At 36.2% G+C, this 17,828-nt stretch overlaps 2 protein-coding genes across 2 annotated transcripts; both read left to right on the forward strand.

Annotated features, from left to right (window-relative positions):
* The first annotated feature begins 330 nt into the window (after nucleotides 1–330).
* On the forward strand, nucleotides 331–1,266 carry LOC113257453 (olfactory receptor 12-like). Its single transcript, XM_026501604.2, has one exon. The coding sequence runs from the start codon at nucleotides 331–333 to the stop codon at nucleotides 1,264–1,266; it is 936 nt and encodes a 311-aa protein (XP_026357389.2).
* Nucleotides 1,267–10,346: 9,080 nt separating this feature from the next.
* On the forward strand, nucleotides 10,347–11,294 carry LOC113257342 (olfactory receptor 12-like). The gene has a single exon (XM_026501543.2). The coding sequence runs from the start codon at nucleotides 10,347–10,349 to the stop codon at nucleotides 11,292–11,294; it is 948 nt and encodes a 315-aa protein (XP_026357328.2).
* Nucleotides 11,295–17,828: the final 6,534 nt, after the last annotated feature.

Consider the following 17,828-nt stretch of genomic DNA (forward strand, 5'->3'; position numbering starts at 1 on the left):
CAGTAACTGATAATAACTCAAGAAGGGAAAAACAACAAGCTCTTGTTTCTAGACAACTTTCCTAGAATCTCCCTTTCTCCAAAGTACGCTTAGAGGACAAATCTGCATTATTTGCAAAATAAGTATATTTCAAAGGCTGACCAATCAGAATAAATTCTTTACTTTTTAAACATAGCAATCTGTTCTGTATTGGTATTTTGTAATTTATTGGGAACAATATGATGAAATTTTTTCTGTGCTGGTTTTTAGTTATTTTTTACTAAAACGAGTATTCTGATCACTCATTTCTTTCATTTCTACCATCTCTCCAGTTCCACCTACATCTCAGCCATGAAGAGCGAGCTTAATAGGAATTACTCAGAAGTGACCGAGTTCATTCTGCTAGGCTTCGGAACCCCTCCAAAGCTACCAGTCCTCTTACTCTCACTGTTCTCACTGATCTACTCGGTCACTGTGCTGGGAAATACCAGCATGATAATTGTCATTAAGATGGACTCCAGACTTCAGATGCCCATGTATTTCTTCCTTAGAAACTTGTCCTATTTAGATCTCTGCTACTCCACAGTCATTGCCCCCAAAACTTTAGCTAACTTCCTGTCTAATGAAAAGAAGATTTCTTACAACGGCTGTGCAGCCCAATTTTTCTTCTTTGCTCTGTTTGTCACAACTGAAGGCTTTCTTTTGGCTGTCATGGCATTCGATCGATTCTTAGCCATTTGCTCCCCTCTCCTTTACCCTGTGCACATGTCCCAGAAAGTCTGTGCTCAGTTGGTGACGGGATCCTACATCTGTGGAGGCATCAACTCCATAGTCCAAACAGGTTTCACCTTCAGTTTGCATTTCTGTGGAGAAAACAGACTGGACCACTTTTTCTGCGACGTCCCAGCCCTGATCAAGATCTCATGCGATGACACCTCTGTGAACGAGATTGTGCTGTTCATTCTCTCAGGCGTCATCATCCTCACCACCACAGCTGTCATTCTGGTTTCCTATGCTTCCATCCTCTCCACTGTCCTGAGGATCCCCTCCCCCCGCGGCAGGGGTAAGACCTTCTCCACCTGCGGCTCACATATAGCCGTGGTGAGTCTGTTCTATGGGACCGTGTTCTTCACGTACGCCCAGCCCGGGTCCATCTCCTCCCCAGAGCAAAACAAGATCGTAGCTGTGCTCTACACATTGGTAATACCGATGCTAAACCCTCTAATATACAGTCTGAGGAACAGAGATGTGAAAGATGCTGTGAAAAGAATACTACACAAGAACTGATTCCTTCCCTGATGTTTAGAAAACCATGAGGCAGTGGGCACGGCCTGTTTTCTAAGGGTCCCAGTTATCCTTGTTCTTGGAAAATTAGTATATCAAAGATATTTTTATATATGGCAGCAGGTGTTTTTCTAAGTGTTGCAAAATGGTATTTCTGTGCTTAAAATATATGAAAGCATTGTTTTCAATTTTGGATGTGATAATATCTTCATTTCAATTTTACTTTAAGAAGTAAATAGTAAAAGCTGCAATTATATAATAACTAAAATATTACATCTGTGTGAACTATTCTTTAACTTTTCTATCCTACAAAGCAAGTACACTGGTATTTGTTTGGGAAAGAGAGCTGCCGCACCATGTACGTGGCAGAACAGAATGGTGATGGTTACATGGAACACTTTTGAGTAAAGGCCCCTTTCTTTCCCAAAGATCCATGTATATATATTTTTATATATATATTCATATATATATCATCCTTAGAATTACTACTGCTATAAAAAGAGCACCCCCAGTATATTTGAGAAACAATTATTCACATGGAAAATATATGGCAATACCATTCTATTAATTTTTATTTCCTCATTTTTTTTCTTAATACAAAATGATATATTTTATAATAAAATCTGATACATAAAGAACACATAACATTATTATCACTGTTTTTCAAATGAGGAAATTGAGGCCGTCGGAGACTAAGTAACTTGATGAAGTCAAAACTCAATGCTCGTATGGCTCCAGAATGTTTATTCTTCAAATATATGTTGCAAAGCATGGGGAATGTTCTGAAAATGTAGTCTCACAATCTAGACACAGCTGTTTCTGCAGGGAGGGTTAGATATGCGGCCAGTCCTGTCATTGATCCATTGTCCTGTCATTATCTTAATTTTTTTCTTGTTTTTAGAGAGAGAGAGCACACAAGCAAGAATGGGGGGGGTGCAAGGGAGAGGAAGAGAGAGAATCTTAAGCAGGATCCGTGCCCACGTGAGGCTCGAGCTCACAATCCTGAGATCACAACCTGAGCTGAATCAGACGCTTAACCAGCTACGCTACCCAGGTGCCCCATATCCTGTCATTATTTGTGCAATAATTTGTGTTCATTTTCTTTTGAAATTTTAATCAGTTTTGCATGTGAAGTAGTATAACATTTGTACATAATTTTATTTATTGTTTTTTCTCTTTTCTCACATGGACTTACCCATTCAAAAATTCAATATTTTCCAATATTAATGTTTTTATATATTATATTTGAATTTTAGTTATTATAAAAGTGGTTTTTTTTCTATATGGTGTGGACTGAGGCCTTTACTCATATGTTTTTCCATCAGTTATGAATGTTTTTAACATTTAGAAAAACGTAGAGAGGAAATAAAAGTTTTGCCCAAACTTGTCATAACATATGGCTCTTTTAATATACTACTGAATACAATTTTCTAATGCTTTAAAATCTTGCTTTAACATGATAGGTTAGTTCCATAATATTCTCTTCTAAAGTAACTGCCTAATTATTGTGAAATAAATGATAAGATCCAGGCAAGGACCCAGAACTGCGCGGGATTCCTGGAGGGTTCTGGCTCCAGAAGCAAACCCTGGACACAGCTGCGAGTGCTGCCATCTGGTGGCTGTCGTCCACACTCCCCCTAAATCTGAAGTGAAGATTCTGGATGCTGTAATAGAATGGGACTTCCAGAGCAGTGGTTACGAAGTCAAAGTACTTCCTAGTTACTTAGTTTCCATCCCCACCATATTGTCCTAAGCAAGGGAGATTGGTTGACCACAAGTAGATAGGTGCAAAGTTAGCCTATCCGTCCCTCTCTCCTGAGGTAAAGTTGTCTGGCATTGCCAGCCCTGCTTTCCCTCACCTCCTTTTGTGCTTTTCCCTCACCAAAAATAAGTCCTGTAAAATCCCAGCCCTTGTTTCAGAAAAGGGCTGTGTAGAAAATGGAAAATATTTGCCATTTGTATTGTTTCTGAACTTGTCTTATCTTGAGATACATTTTCATAGGATTTTACTGAATTTTATCAGAACTGTTGTGTAGTATGTTTATCATGTCTTAACATCATTAAAAGATGGTGACTTTGTCCTCCTTTTCTGTTTTGAACAAGAGATTGTGTAACATTGAAATTAATTTTCTCTTTGAAGGTTTGGGAGAACTGACGGGAGACGCCATCTGGACAAAGAATTTTTATTATGGGTAGAGTTTGACTAATGATTGAGTTGCTTCAGTGGTTACCAAGGTGGGGATAATTGAAATATTTAACAACTTGTTCAGTAATGTTTGTATACCGGTGTTTAATATATCAGTCGATACAAAACAGTCCCTTTAATCTTATTAAACTGCTTACCTAGTGGTAGTTTTTAACACAAATCATTCAAAAGGTTTCCACGTCATTACCCTTCTTTTTTTTGTTTTTAAGATTTTATTTATTTATTTATTTATTTGAGAAAGAGAGAGAGAGAACACGAGCAGGGAGGAGAGGGAGAGGGAGAAGCAGACTCCCTGCTGAGCAGGGAGCCCTACTTGGGGCTCCATCCCAGGACTCTGGGATCATGACCTGAGCCAAAGGCAGAGGCTTAACTGACTGAGCCACCCAGGCACCCTTCTTTCTTTCTTTCTTTTTTCAAATTGTCGGGAGAAATCTTTGGTCTGACATGCTGTCACTGAATGCGATTTGATGCAAGGGGACTGGACTAGACCAAGCCATTACAATAGTTGTTCCATTAAATCGAAAGTCATTAGTTGATGTGGTGTTTGAAAAAGTAAAATTTTCTTTCAACAAAATTGTTCATAATTTTGAATCTCCTGAAGCTTCTGCTAAACTAATATTAATTACACTTAAAATTTTCTAACTCTTCTTGTTCCTGATATTAGAAGTCACTCGGTCTTTCGTCATTCTGGGTGATATAACCTATGGGTTTTGTATAGGTGCCCTTTATATGACCTGGGAAATTGCTGAGAGTTGTTATCAGACATGAATGTCTGGTTTTGTCAAATGCTTTTTCCATGTCAACTGATAATATTTCATATATATATCATATATATAATAATTTCAACTTTGAACAACACTGGCTTGAATTGTGTGGGTCTACATATAAGCAGATTTTTACAGTACAGTACTGTAAATGTATTTTCTGTTCCTTATGATTTTCTTAGTAACACTATCTTTTTTTTAGCTTCCTTATTGTAAGAATACAGCATATAATACATATAACATACTAAATATGTGTTAATTGTATGTGTTTATGTTATCAGTAAGGCTTCTGGTCAACAGTGGACTATTAGTAAAGTGTTTGGGGAGTCAAAAGTTATATGTGGATTTTTGACTATGTGTGGGGTTGGTTGGCACCCCTAACTCCCATGTTGTTCAAGGGTCAACCACATATACACATGCACATACACACACATATACATATGCATACGTATGATATGTATTTTGTATATCACATATATTTATATATAATATATAATTTATATGCATTTATATTATATATAAATATATTTTTTTCATATATAACATATATTTATTTTATTAAATATAATTGAAATCTATTTGGTTTTGTTAATATAGTAAATTAAATTAATTTATTTTTGAATTTTAGACCAACTTTGTATTCCTAGGATAACCTCTACCTGGTCATAGTATATTATAGTTTTGCTCTTTTCCTAGATCGAATTTACTAAAATTTGGTTTAGACATTTTGCATTTATGTTCATAACAGATATTGACTAGTAGTTATCTTGTCCTTTTCTATCTGGTTTACCACTAACATTACACTAGTTTCATAGGCTAAATTAGGAAGCATTTTCTCATTTTAAATTCCTTGGGAAAGCTTGTGTAGAACTGTTACTAGGTTTTTACTTAAATGTTTGGTAGAATTCACCAGCCAACCAAATCAGAGTTTTCCTTTGTAGGATTATTTTTAACGCCAATTTCAATTTTTTGAAGTGTTCTCAGTGAAATAAATCGGGGTAATCCCTGGACTTATCACATTTCTTTCCAACCTTTCAGGAATCACAGTTCTTTATTGCCTCCAATGTCTTGAGTGTATATGCACATATATTTGTATGTATATGTGTGTCTGTGTGTTATATATCTGTATCTATCTATATCTATCTATATAAATTACTAGAGAGGGTGGTGAAAGCCTGAGTGAGAGAGAGAGATGTTCTCTTGTTGATTTAGGCAAGAGAGTGAACCTGGCTCCTATGAGTTTATCTTGACCAGAATCGGAAGTCGAGGTATATCTATTTTCCAAGTCAAATTAAAACTTTTTTGTCAATCAGCCTGAGTAGGAGGAATACTTTAACTTTAGTTAGATTTTTTTTTTTTTAATTATCTGTTTAACTAGGGGCTTCCATAGGTATGGTCAATGTGACTGTTGCTTCTCATTGAACATTGAATAGTCCTCTGGATTAAAATTAAATTTCCCATGGATAAAACTGTTCTACTGTTGATAAAGCTGCCTGCACAGGCTGCATGATGTTCGGGGAAGAAACATATATTTCTGTTCCTTTTTTTGAAGAATATCTCGCTTTCTGAAGACCAAATTCTTTTGGGGATGACACTTTGATTCTTAAGACCGCTTCTCTTAGTTCCAGCATTTTGTATGCTAACTTCGAGAATTCTCTTTGATTCTATGTCGAAATGATTTGTGTGTCCCTCATTCATAGACCAGGAATGATTCCTTGTTTCCTTTCTAGGAATCACTGCATCAGGAGTGAGTCACATGCCTTTTATTTTTGAAAATGTAAATCTCCACGTTTGAGTTCACAGGTTGAACCTTTTTACCCCATCGGCGCTGCTAATCCTCTTTCCTGGACAGTGAAACTACATCCCACTCTGCCACTCTTGAACTTTGGGAAGACAAACATCTTCATGCCTCAATAAAAATTTACTTTCTTCAAACCAACAAAGTTTTTTGAAAATTTGTTTTGCTGCAAAGGATTACAACTTTCCTCTTCAGTGGGCAGGCTCTTTTATCTTTTTAATTTTTTCTTGTTGTTGAGTAGTCTTAATGTAATATCATTGCTGCTGTTGCTGTTGAAATGTAGCTTAATGTTTCATAGTATATGTGAAATATAATCATGATGATCCCTTGCATATATATATAGGGCTGTTTTTTACATATTTTAACATTTAATCCATATAACAACTCTATGAGAAGATACCATTCATTGTTATCTCCAGTTTCCAAATGAAGAACATATGTGATTGGAAAATGAAAAAAAGAAGTGGAGACTGTGAAAAGTATATGCAAAATAAGAAATTTAAAATGTTTGATACCTGGTATTGAGGAGAGATTATGAGTGCTGGTAGAGTTGAGTATGTAAGCACTCAAAGATTAATAGATTTAAGTAAAAAGTCAAAATGAGATAGAGACAATGAATATATTATGTAAGAATACTCGACTCGAGGGGCGCCTGGGTGGCACAGCGGTTAAGCGCCTGCCTTCGGCTCAGGGCGTGATCCCGGCGTTATGGGATCGAGCCCCACATCAGGCTCCTCCGCTATGAGCCTGCTTCTTCCTCTCCCACTCCCCCTGCTTGTGTTCCCTCTCTTGCTGGCTGTCTCTATCTCTGTCAAATAAATAAATAAAATCTTTAAAAAAAAAAAAAAAAGAATACTCGACTCGAGTAACTACAGCAGTATAGAAGGAGTGTTACAGAATTTTAAAATAGTTGGTAGCCATTATAAGGTATTTTATAAAATATGATTTTATATACACAACAAATGTGTAAAAAGGAAAAATAAAATAAATTTAATATTCCTTCTGTACCATGTATTGTGTTGATATTAATTGACTGAATGATGCATATTAAAAAATAATTTGCAACTATGAATGCTAAAATATAACATATGTTCTTTACTTTAATTGTCCAATTATTCTTAACTTGTAGGTATATCACTTGTAACTTTTATTACTAATAATTTTAGGTTAGGAGTTGTTTTTAGAATTTGATATAAATCTTAAAACTTGTCATTTAAATGCACAAAATTTTATTTAAAATTATTGGGGTTTCATAATATCTCAGAAGTTTCTTCAAATATTCCAGATCCAGATATTCAACTATATATAAAATACACTGTCTACTTTTACGTCATTGTTTAAAAGGTCTTTTAGAGCCCAAGATAAAAGTAGATGTACAGCGTGGAAATGTAAAGAAAGTAAAAGAATGCCTTGGAAGTGGGGGTGAACCTGGTTTATATAAACCTGTAGTGATCTACTTTAAACATCCATTGCATCAGAAAAGCAAGAAATTAGTTGTATTTATTACACATATGTGTTGGATAAAGATAGAAATTCCTGGAGGTAGTATTTGTAAAACAATACCATGAAGGGTTATGAGTATCCTTTTAGAAGAGACTTCATAATTAATGATGATTTTTTAAAATTTTTATTTTGTTATATTAGTCACCATACAGTATATCCCCAGTTTTTGATGCAACGTTCCATGATTCATTATTTGTGTATAACAACCAGTGCACCATGCGATATGTGCCCTCTAATTAATGATGATTTTGATTGACTTTGAGTGAGACAATCACTATTCTTCCAGGAAGCAAGGAGAAGACCAAATTCACTGATTCTCAAACTTCTGCATAGGGACTGATTTCTTTAGTCAGTTGGAAATCTTAAAATACAAATGAATGCTTCTCTACACTCATTTCACAATAGATAATTTTCAATGTTCAGATTAATTAAGAATGAGGTGTGATCTAGGAATCAATATTAAAAGCAGAGCAAAACAAGCCTCCCCCGCTGATTCTGAGGTATGGGGACGTTTGCAAACACTGACCTAATTGACCTCCAGGGCCTTCTTACTTTTCATGAACATCACACATTTGTATATATATATTTCTAATCTCCCTCCTCGGTTTTAAGAATAACTATATGGCTAGATCAAACATATAGCAGATAACACAGGAATTTTCAGCCCTGCCTTTGCAGAATATAGAGTAAGATATTTCTTGAGGTTCAAACTGAACACCCAAACTAAGATTCTCTTTTAGTTCAAGTAAGTAAAATTAAGGTACATGAGACTTAGAAATAAAAAAAGTCTACTGATTGAGTGTACTCAGATAGTAGAAGGAGTCTAACACATACTGTGAAGCCCTTTTGTAGTTCACTACAGTTTTCTCAGAGCTTCCTTTAAAGGAATGATCAGCTATTAAAATTCTTCAACGATCCTTGTTTGGAAACTGCTGGATCTCAAGTAAGGTACATAGTTATTGAAAGTCAACTTTTTCTGAAGATCATTTTCTTAATTTGGCAAACATTTATTTTTTTCCATTCAGTCTTTCATAGATCCATTATTTGAGCACTTTTTCTTCTCAGATGCTACATATTTCATTTAATTTATACACATCATTTAAGTTAATCCTTATAACAACAATCCTATGAGGTAAATATTCTTTTTTTTTTTAAAAGATTTTATTTATTTATTTGACAGAGAGAGAGACAGCCAGCGAGAGAGGGAACACAAGCAGGGGGAGTGGAAGAGGGAGAAGCAGGCTCATAGCGGAGGACCCTGACGTGGGGCTCGATCCCACAACGCCAGGATCACGCCCTGAGCTGAAGGCAGATGCTTAACCACTGTGCCACCCAGGCGCCCCTATGAGGTAAATATTCTAAAATACAGTTTGCTAATGAGAAAACTGAGGCTCTGTGGAATTTGGACAATTTGCCTAATATTAGTTAGCCAGTGAGTAGCAGGACATGGATTAAAACTCAGATTTATATGAATTAAAATCCCATACTTATAACTAATAAAACATTTTGACTTCACACACACAAAAATAGCAACAGAAGCTAAATCAGTTTCACTTATGACTCTACTGTACTTTAATTTTATGTAAATTTCTAAATAAAAACGTGACTTCAACTATGGTGATAAGTTCCTTGAAGGGAAAAAAAATGTCAGTTCAGAAATTAAATAAAGTAATGGAACCACAGAATCATAACATAAAATTTATTTTATTCCACTTGGATTTAATTTTTCTGATATTTAAAAATTATTACTATTTTACCCATGAGCCCCTTTGTCTCTTTAGTGTTTGACATTAAGATGGAAGGATAGTTATTAAGAAAGCAAAATACAAAACCTGTGTAATATTGATATTTTTTGCTCTATTTATTTGCATTAATGTCTTCAGTTTAATTAACAACATAGATAAGGAAAAAAATACTTCTTGTTAGGGAAGTTAATCTTGTACTTCAACCATGATACGTCTATGTCAACAGAACGATTTCCGTAGCTAAGATGTTAGCGTCTGACAGGAAAGGGAAACAGACAGGCTGGAGTTTGGCTGCCAACAAGAGAGTGGGCGTCCCAGAATCAGAGGTTAGAGGTTCAGAGTGAATGACGTAGGACGTAGAGGTCGAACAGAGCATTCGTGTGGAGTTTGAGTCATCGCGTCACGTGACTTTTAGACGGATGCTTCCTTCTCCCTCATGAAACAGTAATCCCGTGTTTCCTAATGTCTTTTAAATAGCAGAATGTTTTGAGAACCAAATTAACTGCATCTCGTGGTGGGAAAGGACATGACCTGTGTTTTCACCTAGCTTTCCATCCCTAACGCAAAAATAATTTTTTAGGTGCTTGTTCGCTAGTGTATTTATTTGGCTAATATTTATTATGCTTTTAAATGTTCTAGTAACTGTAAGTGTTTATTTTCACATTCAGTCTCATGTGACCCTCACAGTAGCCCTGTAATACAGGGATTATTAGTATTTGCCGTCTGACAGACGATCTCAAGGCGTTGGACATGCAGGTAGTTATCTTAGGTTCTGTTAGATTGGGAGACGTAGAATCTGGGCGCAGTCCATCTGATTCCATGGGTTAGAGCAAATGGCATAGAATGGCTGATGTCATCACTGTCCCAGACATCCTTTGCCCATCCACATGTCCCGTATTATAAGGACACTAAATATATTAGAAAAAATAAGGCTAATCTGTCAGACGTGTTGCCAAGGACACCTCTCAACACTTTTTCTCTCACTGAGAACTTCAGGAACCAAAAATTAACAAGACAATCCACAGGCCTCATGATCGTGCACACATTTTCTCAGATAGATCTCAGCTATGAAGACAGAGCTGAACAGGAATTACTCGGAAGTGACCGAGTTCACTCTGCTGGGATTCAGAACCGCTCCAGATACACAGATTCTCTTATTCTTATTCTTCCTGCTGATCTACACGGTCATTGTGGTGGGAAATATCAGCATGATAATTGTCATTAAAATAGACTCCAGACTTCACACACCTATGTATTTCTTTCTCAGAAACTTGTCCTATTTAGATCTCTGCTACTCCACAGTCATTGCTCCCAAAACTCTGGCTACTTTCTTGTCCAAGGACAAGAAAATTTCCTACAATGGCTGTGCAACACAGTTCTTTCTTTTCGCTCTCTGTGTTGGGACTGAAGGCTTTCTTCTGGCCGTGATGGCGTATGATCGCTTCTCAGCCATTTGCTCGCCCTTCCTCTATCCTGTTCGTATGTCTCAACAGGCTTGTGTTCGTTTGGTGATGGGCTCCTATACCTGTGGAGGCATTAACTCCATGATACAAACAGGTTTCACCTTCAGTTTGCATTTCTGTGGAGAAAACAGACTGGACCACTTTTTCTGTGACGTCCCAGCCCTGATCAAGATCTCATGCGATGACACCTCTGTGAACGAGATTGTGCTGTTCATTCTCTCTGCCGTCATCATCCTCACCACCACAGCTGTCATTCTGGTTTCCTATGCTTCCATCCTCTCCACCGTCCTGAGGATCCCCTCCCCCCATGGCAGGAGTAAGACTTTCTCCACTTGCAGCTCTCACATCACTGTGGTGAGTTTATTCTATGGAACCGTGTTCTTCATGTATGCCCAGCCTGGGGCCATCTCTTCACCAGAGAAAAGCAAGATTATAGCTGTGTTCTACACGCTTATCATCCCTATGTTAAATCCATTGATTTATAGTTTAAGGAACAGGGAGGTGAAAAATGCTGTGAAAAAGGTATTATTGAGAAAATTATCTTTTCATTGATGCCCAGCCATCTATAAAACTTAGAAGAGACTAAAAGCAATATTTCCAATAATTTGTTATACAATAGTTTCAACTAAAGACATCCAGATGTTTTGAAGATCAAAGTTTATTTTATTTTTATAAAATCAATGGATTCTTTAGGAACGAATTTAAAAATTATTATAGGTTTTTCATAATCCTACACAATTATTTCTTGGTGTGATGTCTAGTTATTATGCAGGTTTGTTGTTAATGTTTTATTTTTCCTGCGTGTATGCAAAATTGCAACTTACAAACACGGTATACCAAATTAACACACACATTCAATTTATTAATATAATATCTACAAATATATATGAATATGTGTAAGTATTTACATATCCGTCTATATATCTGCGGGGGGAGAAAGGTGAGAGAGACACTACTGAAGCTCTATGCTCTTTGTTTTCACCAAATAATAATCAAGCTTGCCACTGTCCAATCTTTGCAAATGAGAATTCAAGGTGCTATGATAATATGAACTATTGGCTTTGTCTAAATTATACAAAGGAGTGGTACAAAGTATTAGACCAATAATATTCTCAATAATGTCCTTCCATTGTCCAAAAATTAATGATTCCATCAAGAAGCAAAAAATAAAATTAAATAAACGTGATGTGGTTGCTATAAAACTATCTTATCATGGGGGTCTTAACAACAAATGTTTGACAATCTTTCCAGTATCACTCATGCTTATTGGTCTCATTACTGTCTATTTACATTCTGGGGTCATTTTCACAACTTGTAAATTGATTGAAAATCCTTCTTTTTCTCTAGATCTGAAAAATCATTGCCATGGAGTGACATAAAATCACATCTTAATATAATTTAATTCTTTCGATGTCTGTGGTTATCTATACTTTTGTATTATTAATCCTTAGAACTTTATCTATTTATGTTCTTTTTTAAAAGATTTTATTTATTTGAGAGAGAGAACAGGAGAGAGAGAGAGAGAGTGAGCAAGCACAAACAGGGGTGGGAAGGGCAGAAGGAGAGGGAGAAGCAGACTCCACACTGAGCCGGGAAGGGAGCCGGATGCAGGGCTGGATCCCAGGACGCTGGGATCATGACCTGAGCCAAAGGCAGGTGCTTAACCAACTGAGCCCCCCAGGAGCCCCGTATTTATGTTCTTTAATTAAATTTGCCATGGTTTTGACTTTATACTATGAGAATTTTGAGTTCCTGGTCATTACCTTTAAAATAGTTTATAATGTCGCATCCAGCTGTTACATAGGTTTATTGTTCTAGTTTTGTTTTGCTTAGATGTATTCAAAATTACAACTCATAAATTTAATGCATACACACTTTGGATTCATTAATGTAATATCTGCATATATATTTGCATATCTACATAATTATTTTAATTCATTTACTTAAGATCTTTTGGTTTTATTAAATTTTTGTTTCTAAATTCATGTGTTGGTTATTTTATTTTCTGTTTTTAATGATATATTTAAAACTTTTACATAGTTTTCCATGTAATTTGCTTTTGTTTTCATCATTATATATATAATTTTTCTGTTTACTTTTGATGTTAAGGATTCTTTAGATGACGTTTCTTATTTCAGTGTACTCGACTTATTTAGATGATAACTTTTTATTGTTGAGTAATATAAAAAACCATATTATCTCATAGATGAAAGAGTATTTGATAAACAGACCTTTATGATTTTAAAAACAGTGAAATCAGAAAAATAACTAAACTTCAGGGCACGTGGGTGGTTGAGTCAGGTCTGCCTCCTGCTCAGGTCATGATCTCAGGGTCCTGGGATCGAGCCTCGCGTTGGGCTCCCTGCTCAGCGGGGAGTCTGCTTCTCCCTCTTTGCCTCTCCCCTGCTCTCTCTCTCATTCAAATAAATAAATAAAACCTTAAAAAAAAACCCTAAACTTCAGTAGTCTGTCAAAGTACATTTATACAAACTGAATAAACACACATTCTAAAGGGGAAGCTGTTAGACATATTTTCTATAAAATTAGGAAAAAGACAAATCCCCATTATCCCCAATGCAGTTCAGCATTTTATTATATCTAGTAAGAGCAATGTTATGATAAATAGAAATTTAAAGTTTCAGGGATTAAGTGTAGGATGAAACAGTTCATTTACATGATTATTTACAAAGAAAATATGAAGTGTTTATACAGATGTCTGGATTAACATAAAAAATCAATTTCATGGAGTGTCTGGGTGGCTCAGATGGTTAAGTGTCTGCCTTCAGCTCAGGTCATGATCTTTGCGTCCTGGGATCAAGCCCCACATTGGGCTCTGGCTCAGCGGGGAGTCTGCTTCTCCCTCTGTCTCTCCCCCCTACTCATGGTCTCTCTCTCTCTCTCACATGAATAAATGAAATCTTTAAAAAAATCAATTTCATGTCTACAGAACAGTAATGAACAACTAAAATATTTAATTAAAAGGCTGTACCATTTATATGTGTATCAGAGATTATCAAGGATTTAATATAATTCAGCAAAAGATGTGTAAGACCTCAATGTGGAAAATTATAAAATTCTTTGGATTATGCAGTAGAAAAGTATAATTCAAAAATTACAAAGAAGAAGGGAAGAGTGATATCAGCAAGATGATAGAATAAACCATCCTCTTTTCATATTCCTGAACAATAATTTGGCATCCGTCCATGGACAACAATGCCTTTGTGGGAGGTTTGGAAAGGTTTGGGATCCAGGTAGGAGACTATGCAACCCTGGTGCAGTCCAAGATGGTAGAGAACAGCTTTGAGATCACAGGCCCACACCCAAGCAGCCTGACTCATCAACGTGGTCCCAGCTATGGTCCTGGAAACAGCTCCATACCCCTGAGGACTCAAATGCAGCCCCTTTTGACTTGATCCTGTGACCAGTCCCATATGGCAGGGCACTCAAGGGAATCATGTCCATCCATGGGTTGGGTAATAGGCGTACAGACCTTCATCTTGGCTGTGGACCCTGAAGTAGCTGGTAAACCAGCTCTAGCCCCTCTCCGCCAGAGTCTGGGAGCCCCTGGAGATAAGCCCACCAAACTGGGTCAGATTGTAGATTTTGAGTAGTCCTGTAACAGGGTTCCAGCCTGTCCCCACGGCAGTTCATCAGTGGTCCTGTTGACACAGGGACTAGGCAGGAAACACTCCTGTCTGCACCTGCCACAGTGGCCAGCAGTCCTAAGGTCTAGGGAGGCAGCAGGAGACACTCCTGTCTGTGTACCCAGCAATAGATTGCTGATTGAGGACCTGACTATGGACCCCGAAGCAGATCCTTGTCTTAGTGCCACCTTCCTGAACAAAGTACAGGAGGCAGTCCCATCTACCCAGGGGCCAGACCAAATCAGTGCCCACGGGAGCACTGATTGAATCTGTAAATGTAAATTTTACATTACATTTGGTGGTGTAAAAAAGTAAAAATAATTTAGGAAGTTTGTCACTATCTCTTCTAGTGCGTTATTTATGTATCTTATGACACACAAACTCTATTCCCGAACAGATGCCCAAGAGAAGATCTTACACATGTAGTGGAGAAGTCATGTGTAAGAATATCGATGACAGCATAGCTAACAAGATAAAAGTTCCAGAAATAAAATGTGCCTCAACAGGAATTTTGATCAATGAAAACTGTTGTTTTTACACAACAGATTATTATACAACAAAGAAATGATAGATATACCCACAATGAGAGTGAATCTGAGCAATAATATAGTAAGGACGAAAGTCAGTCCCAAAACATTACATATAGAATTCGCTTTTTTAAAAAACTGAAGTCCATACTGTATTCAGATTTCATTAGTGTTTTTCTTAACATTCTTTTTCTTTTCCAGGGACTCTCTCAGGGTGCCGTTTTATTCTACATTTTATTCTCATGCATCTTTAGCCTACCTTAAACTGGGACCGTTTTTCAGACCTTCCTTGTTTTTGATAACCCTTATAGTTTTGAGGAGTACTGGTCAGTTATTTTGTAGAATGCCTCCCAGCTGGGGTTTGACTGAAATTTTTTCTTATGGTTTTTGGAAGGAAGACAGGTGAAGTGTCATTCTCAACACACGATATCAAGGATGCGTGTAGTATATGTCATCATTACTTAATCCGTGACAATGTTAATATTACCACCTGGCTGAGGTAGTACTTACCAAGTTTTCCTCTGTAGTTACTTTTTCTCTCTTTTCATACTGTTCTCTTTGGAAGCAAATCACTAAGTATAGCTTCCTCTTAAGAAGTGGGGAGTTAAGCTTTACCTCCTTGAGGGGTGTGTATACATAAATTATATGGAATTCTGTATGTGATACTTTTTAATAAAGCCAACAGAAATAAAAATAATTAAAAAGACATATGTATTTACTCGAACTATATTAAATGTTAGCAACGGAATGATTAACAAGGGAGTCAGGATATTACCTTGGGATGGGGGATGCAGGTATGAGAGAAGAGGGAAACGGTTCATGTCACATGTGGTCTGAAGCTGATAGTGTAGCATGAAACAAGGATTACCATAAATCCCTTTCCGTACACTTGAAGTTCAAACGTAGTAAAATTATAATGCAGTATTATTCTGTATGTGCCTAATGATTTTCCCCAGAATCCTATCTGATACGTTATTAATATTTTTGTTTCTTCCTTTTTGTTTGCAGTTTGTTTTTTCTTTAACCTTTGCAACCCCCTCTATTTGCAGTGTTTATTCAGTTCTCTTTCTTCCCCCTTGTTTGTTTTTTTTTAATAAGTTTTAGAAGTCACGAACATTTTCTTCTAGGTTTCCCAGGAATTTTATATTTTAGGTTTTGCATCTATTTCTATGATGTATTTTGGGTTAATTTTTGTATGTGGTGAGAAGTATAAATAAATTTCATTTTTTGTATATGGATACCCAATTGTTCCGGCACTTTGTTGAAAAGATTCTCTCTTTTTCCAATGAATTGCTTTTGTGTCCTTGCTGAGAAAGCATATGACAATATAGGCATAGATCTATTTTGGACTGTCTTGCTTTGGTCTACTTGGATATCTTGATGTAATTTCCATATGGTTTTGATTTATAATATCTTAGAATTGCAAGACTAGTGTTAAAATTATTTAGGTCTCCAACTTGTTCTTTTTTAAGTTGTTTTGGCAATCCTAGTTCCTTTGAATTTCTATGTAAAACTTTAGGATAAACTTACCCATAACTACAAAAACCTTATTGGGATTTTGATTCAAATTGAGGTGAATTCATAGATCAATTTGGGTATAACACATCTCTTAATATTATTGAGTGTTCCAATGAATGACTGTGACACATCTCTCCATTTATTTAGGTCTTCTGTAATTTCTCTTGTCAATATTTTCTAGTTTTTAGTGAACTGGGCTTACCCATTTGTCAGACTTATCACTAAATATTTAATATTTTTTCTATCAAAAATTGTATTTTTTTTGTAGAATTACAGTTCTACTCAAACTCCACTAGAAAATAAATAGAAATAATACACTGCAACTCATTATGAGGCCATTACTTTGATAGCATATCCATCTCTCCTGAATATATAGGCAAACATTCTTGATAAAGTTTTAGAAAAATCAAATCCATAATATATAAAAAGGATATTGCATCATGACCAGTACAGTTTATCCCAAGAGAGTAAGGTTGGTTGGACATTTGTTAATTTTGGTATTTTTTGTAGATTTTATTGAATTTAATGCACAGATAATTATGTCATCTGCTAATGCAGTTTTACACGTCTTCTTTTTAATTTTGCGTGCCTTTTATTTCTTTTTCTTACTGTATTGCACCTTCTTGAACCCCAATTCGATGGTGAACAGAGGTGGTGAGCCAGATACTCTTGTCTTTTTCCTGGTGTTAGCAGAAAATTCTCTCACTATTAGGTATGATGTTAATTGTTGTTCCATTGTAGATGCTTTGGCTGAGGTGTAGAACTTCCTTTATATTATAATTCTTTTATAGCTTGCATCAGAAGTGGAGGTTGAATTTTTCCTTATCAATAAATATTATTATGGTTTTTCATTTTTAGTCTGTTAGGCTGAGTAACATCCATGAGTTTTCTCATCAGGTTGTATGGTTATGATCTCACCAAAAGGGTAAAAGCGGCAGTGTCATTTGGAAATTTAAGTATCCTTAAAGGAAATTCGTACATCTTTTTTTTCCTTCTTAATTCATCAGGGCTATAATGTGTGTGTGTTTTTTTTTAATTAAAGATTTCTCTCTTTGGCTGGAGGTCAAGCAGTGGTGTTACCAAACTAAGTGGCTTAAAACAACAAACGTTAAAAAGCTTATCATTCAGTGTCTTGCAGTCAAATGGTGTTTCACGGCCTCACTTACATATCTGCCTGTTTGCTGTTGGGTGGGTGACTGTCTCTGAGGGCTCTCGGCCACATGTCTCATTCTCTAGACTATTAATCCCATCTCCTCAACATGGTGATGGGCACAGAGTTCACAAATATAGCAAGAGGGGAATTTGCAAATCCTCATAAAGGTTAAAAATTCCCACAACATCAATGCCACCACATCATATAAGTTGATGTAATTCACAAGGCCACCCCAGACTCAAAA

The sequence above is a fragment of the Ursus arctos genome, unplaced genomic scaffold (assembly GCF_023065955.2).
Source record: "Ursus arctos isolate Adak ecotype North America unplaced genomic scaffold, UrsArc2.0 scaffold_26, whole genome shotgun sequence".
NCBI classification, from domain to species: Eukaryota; Metazoa; Chordata; class Mammalia; order Carnivora; family Ursidae; genus Ursus; species Ursus arctos.

Excerpts from the sequence above, each read along its gene's own strand:
- LOC113257453 (XM_026501604.2), top strand. The coding sequence starts at position 331 with ATGAAGAGCGAGCTTAATAGGAATTACTCAGAAGTGACCGAGTTCATT.
- LOC113257342 (XM_026501543.2), top strand. The coding sequence starts at position 10,347 with ATGAAGACAGAGCTGAACAGGAATTACTCGGAAGTGACCGAGTTCACT.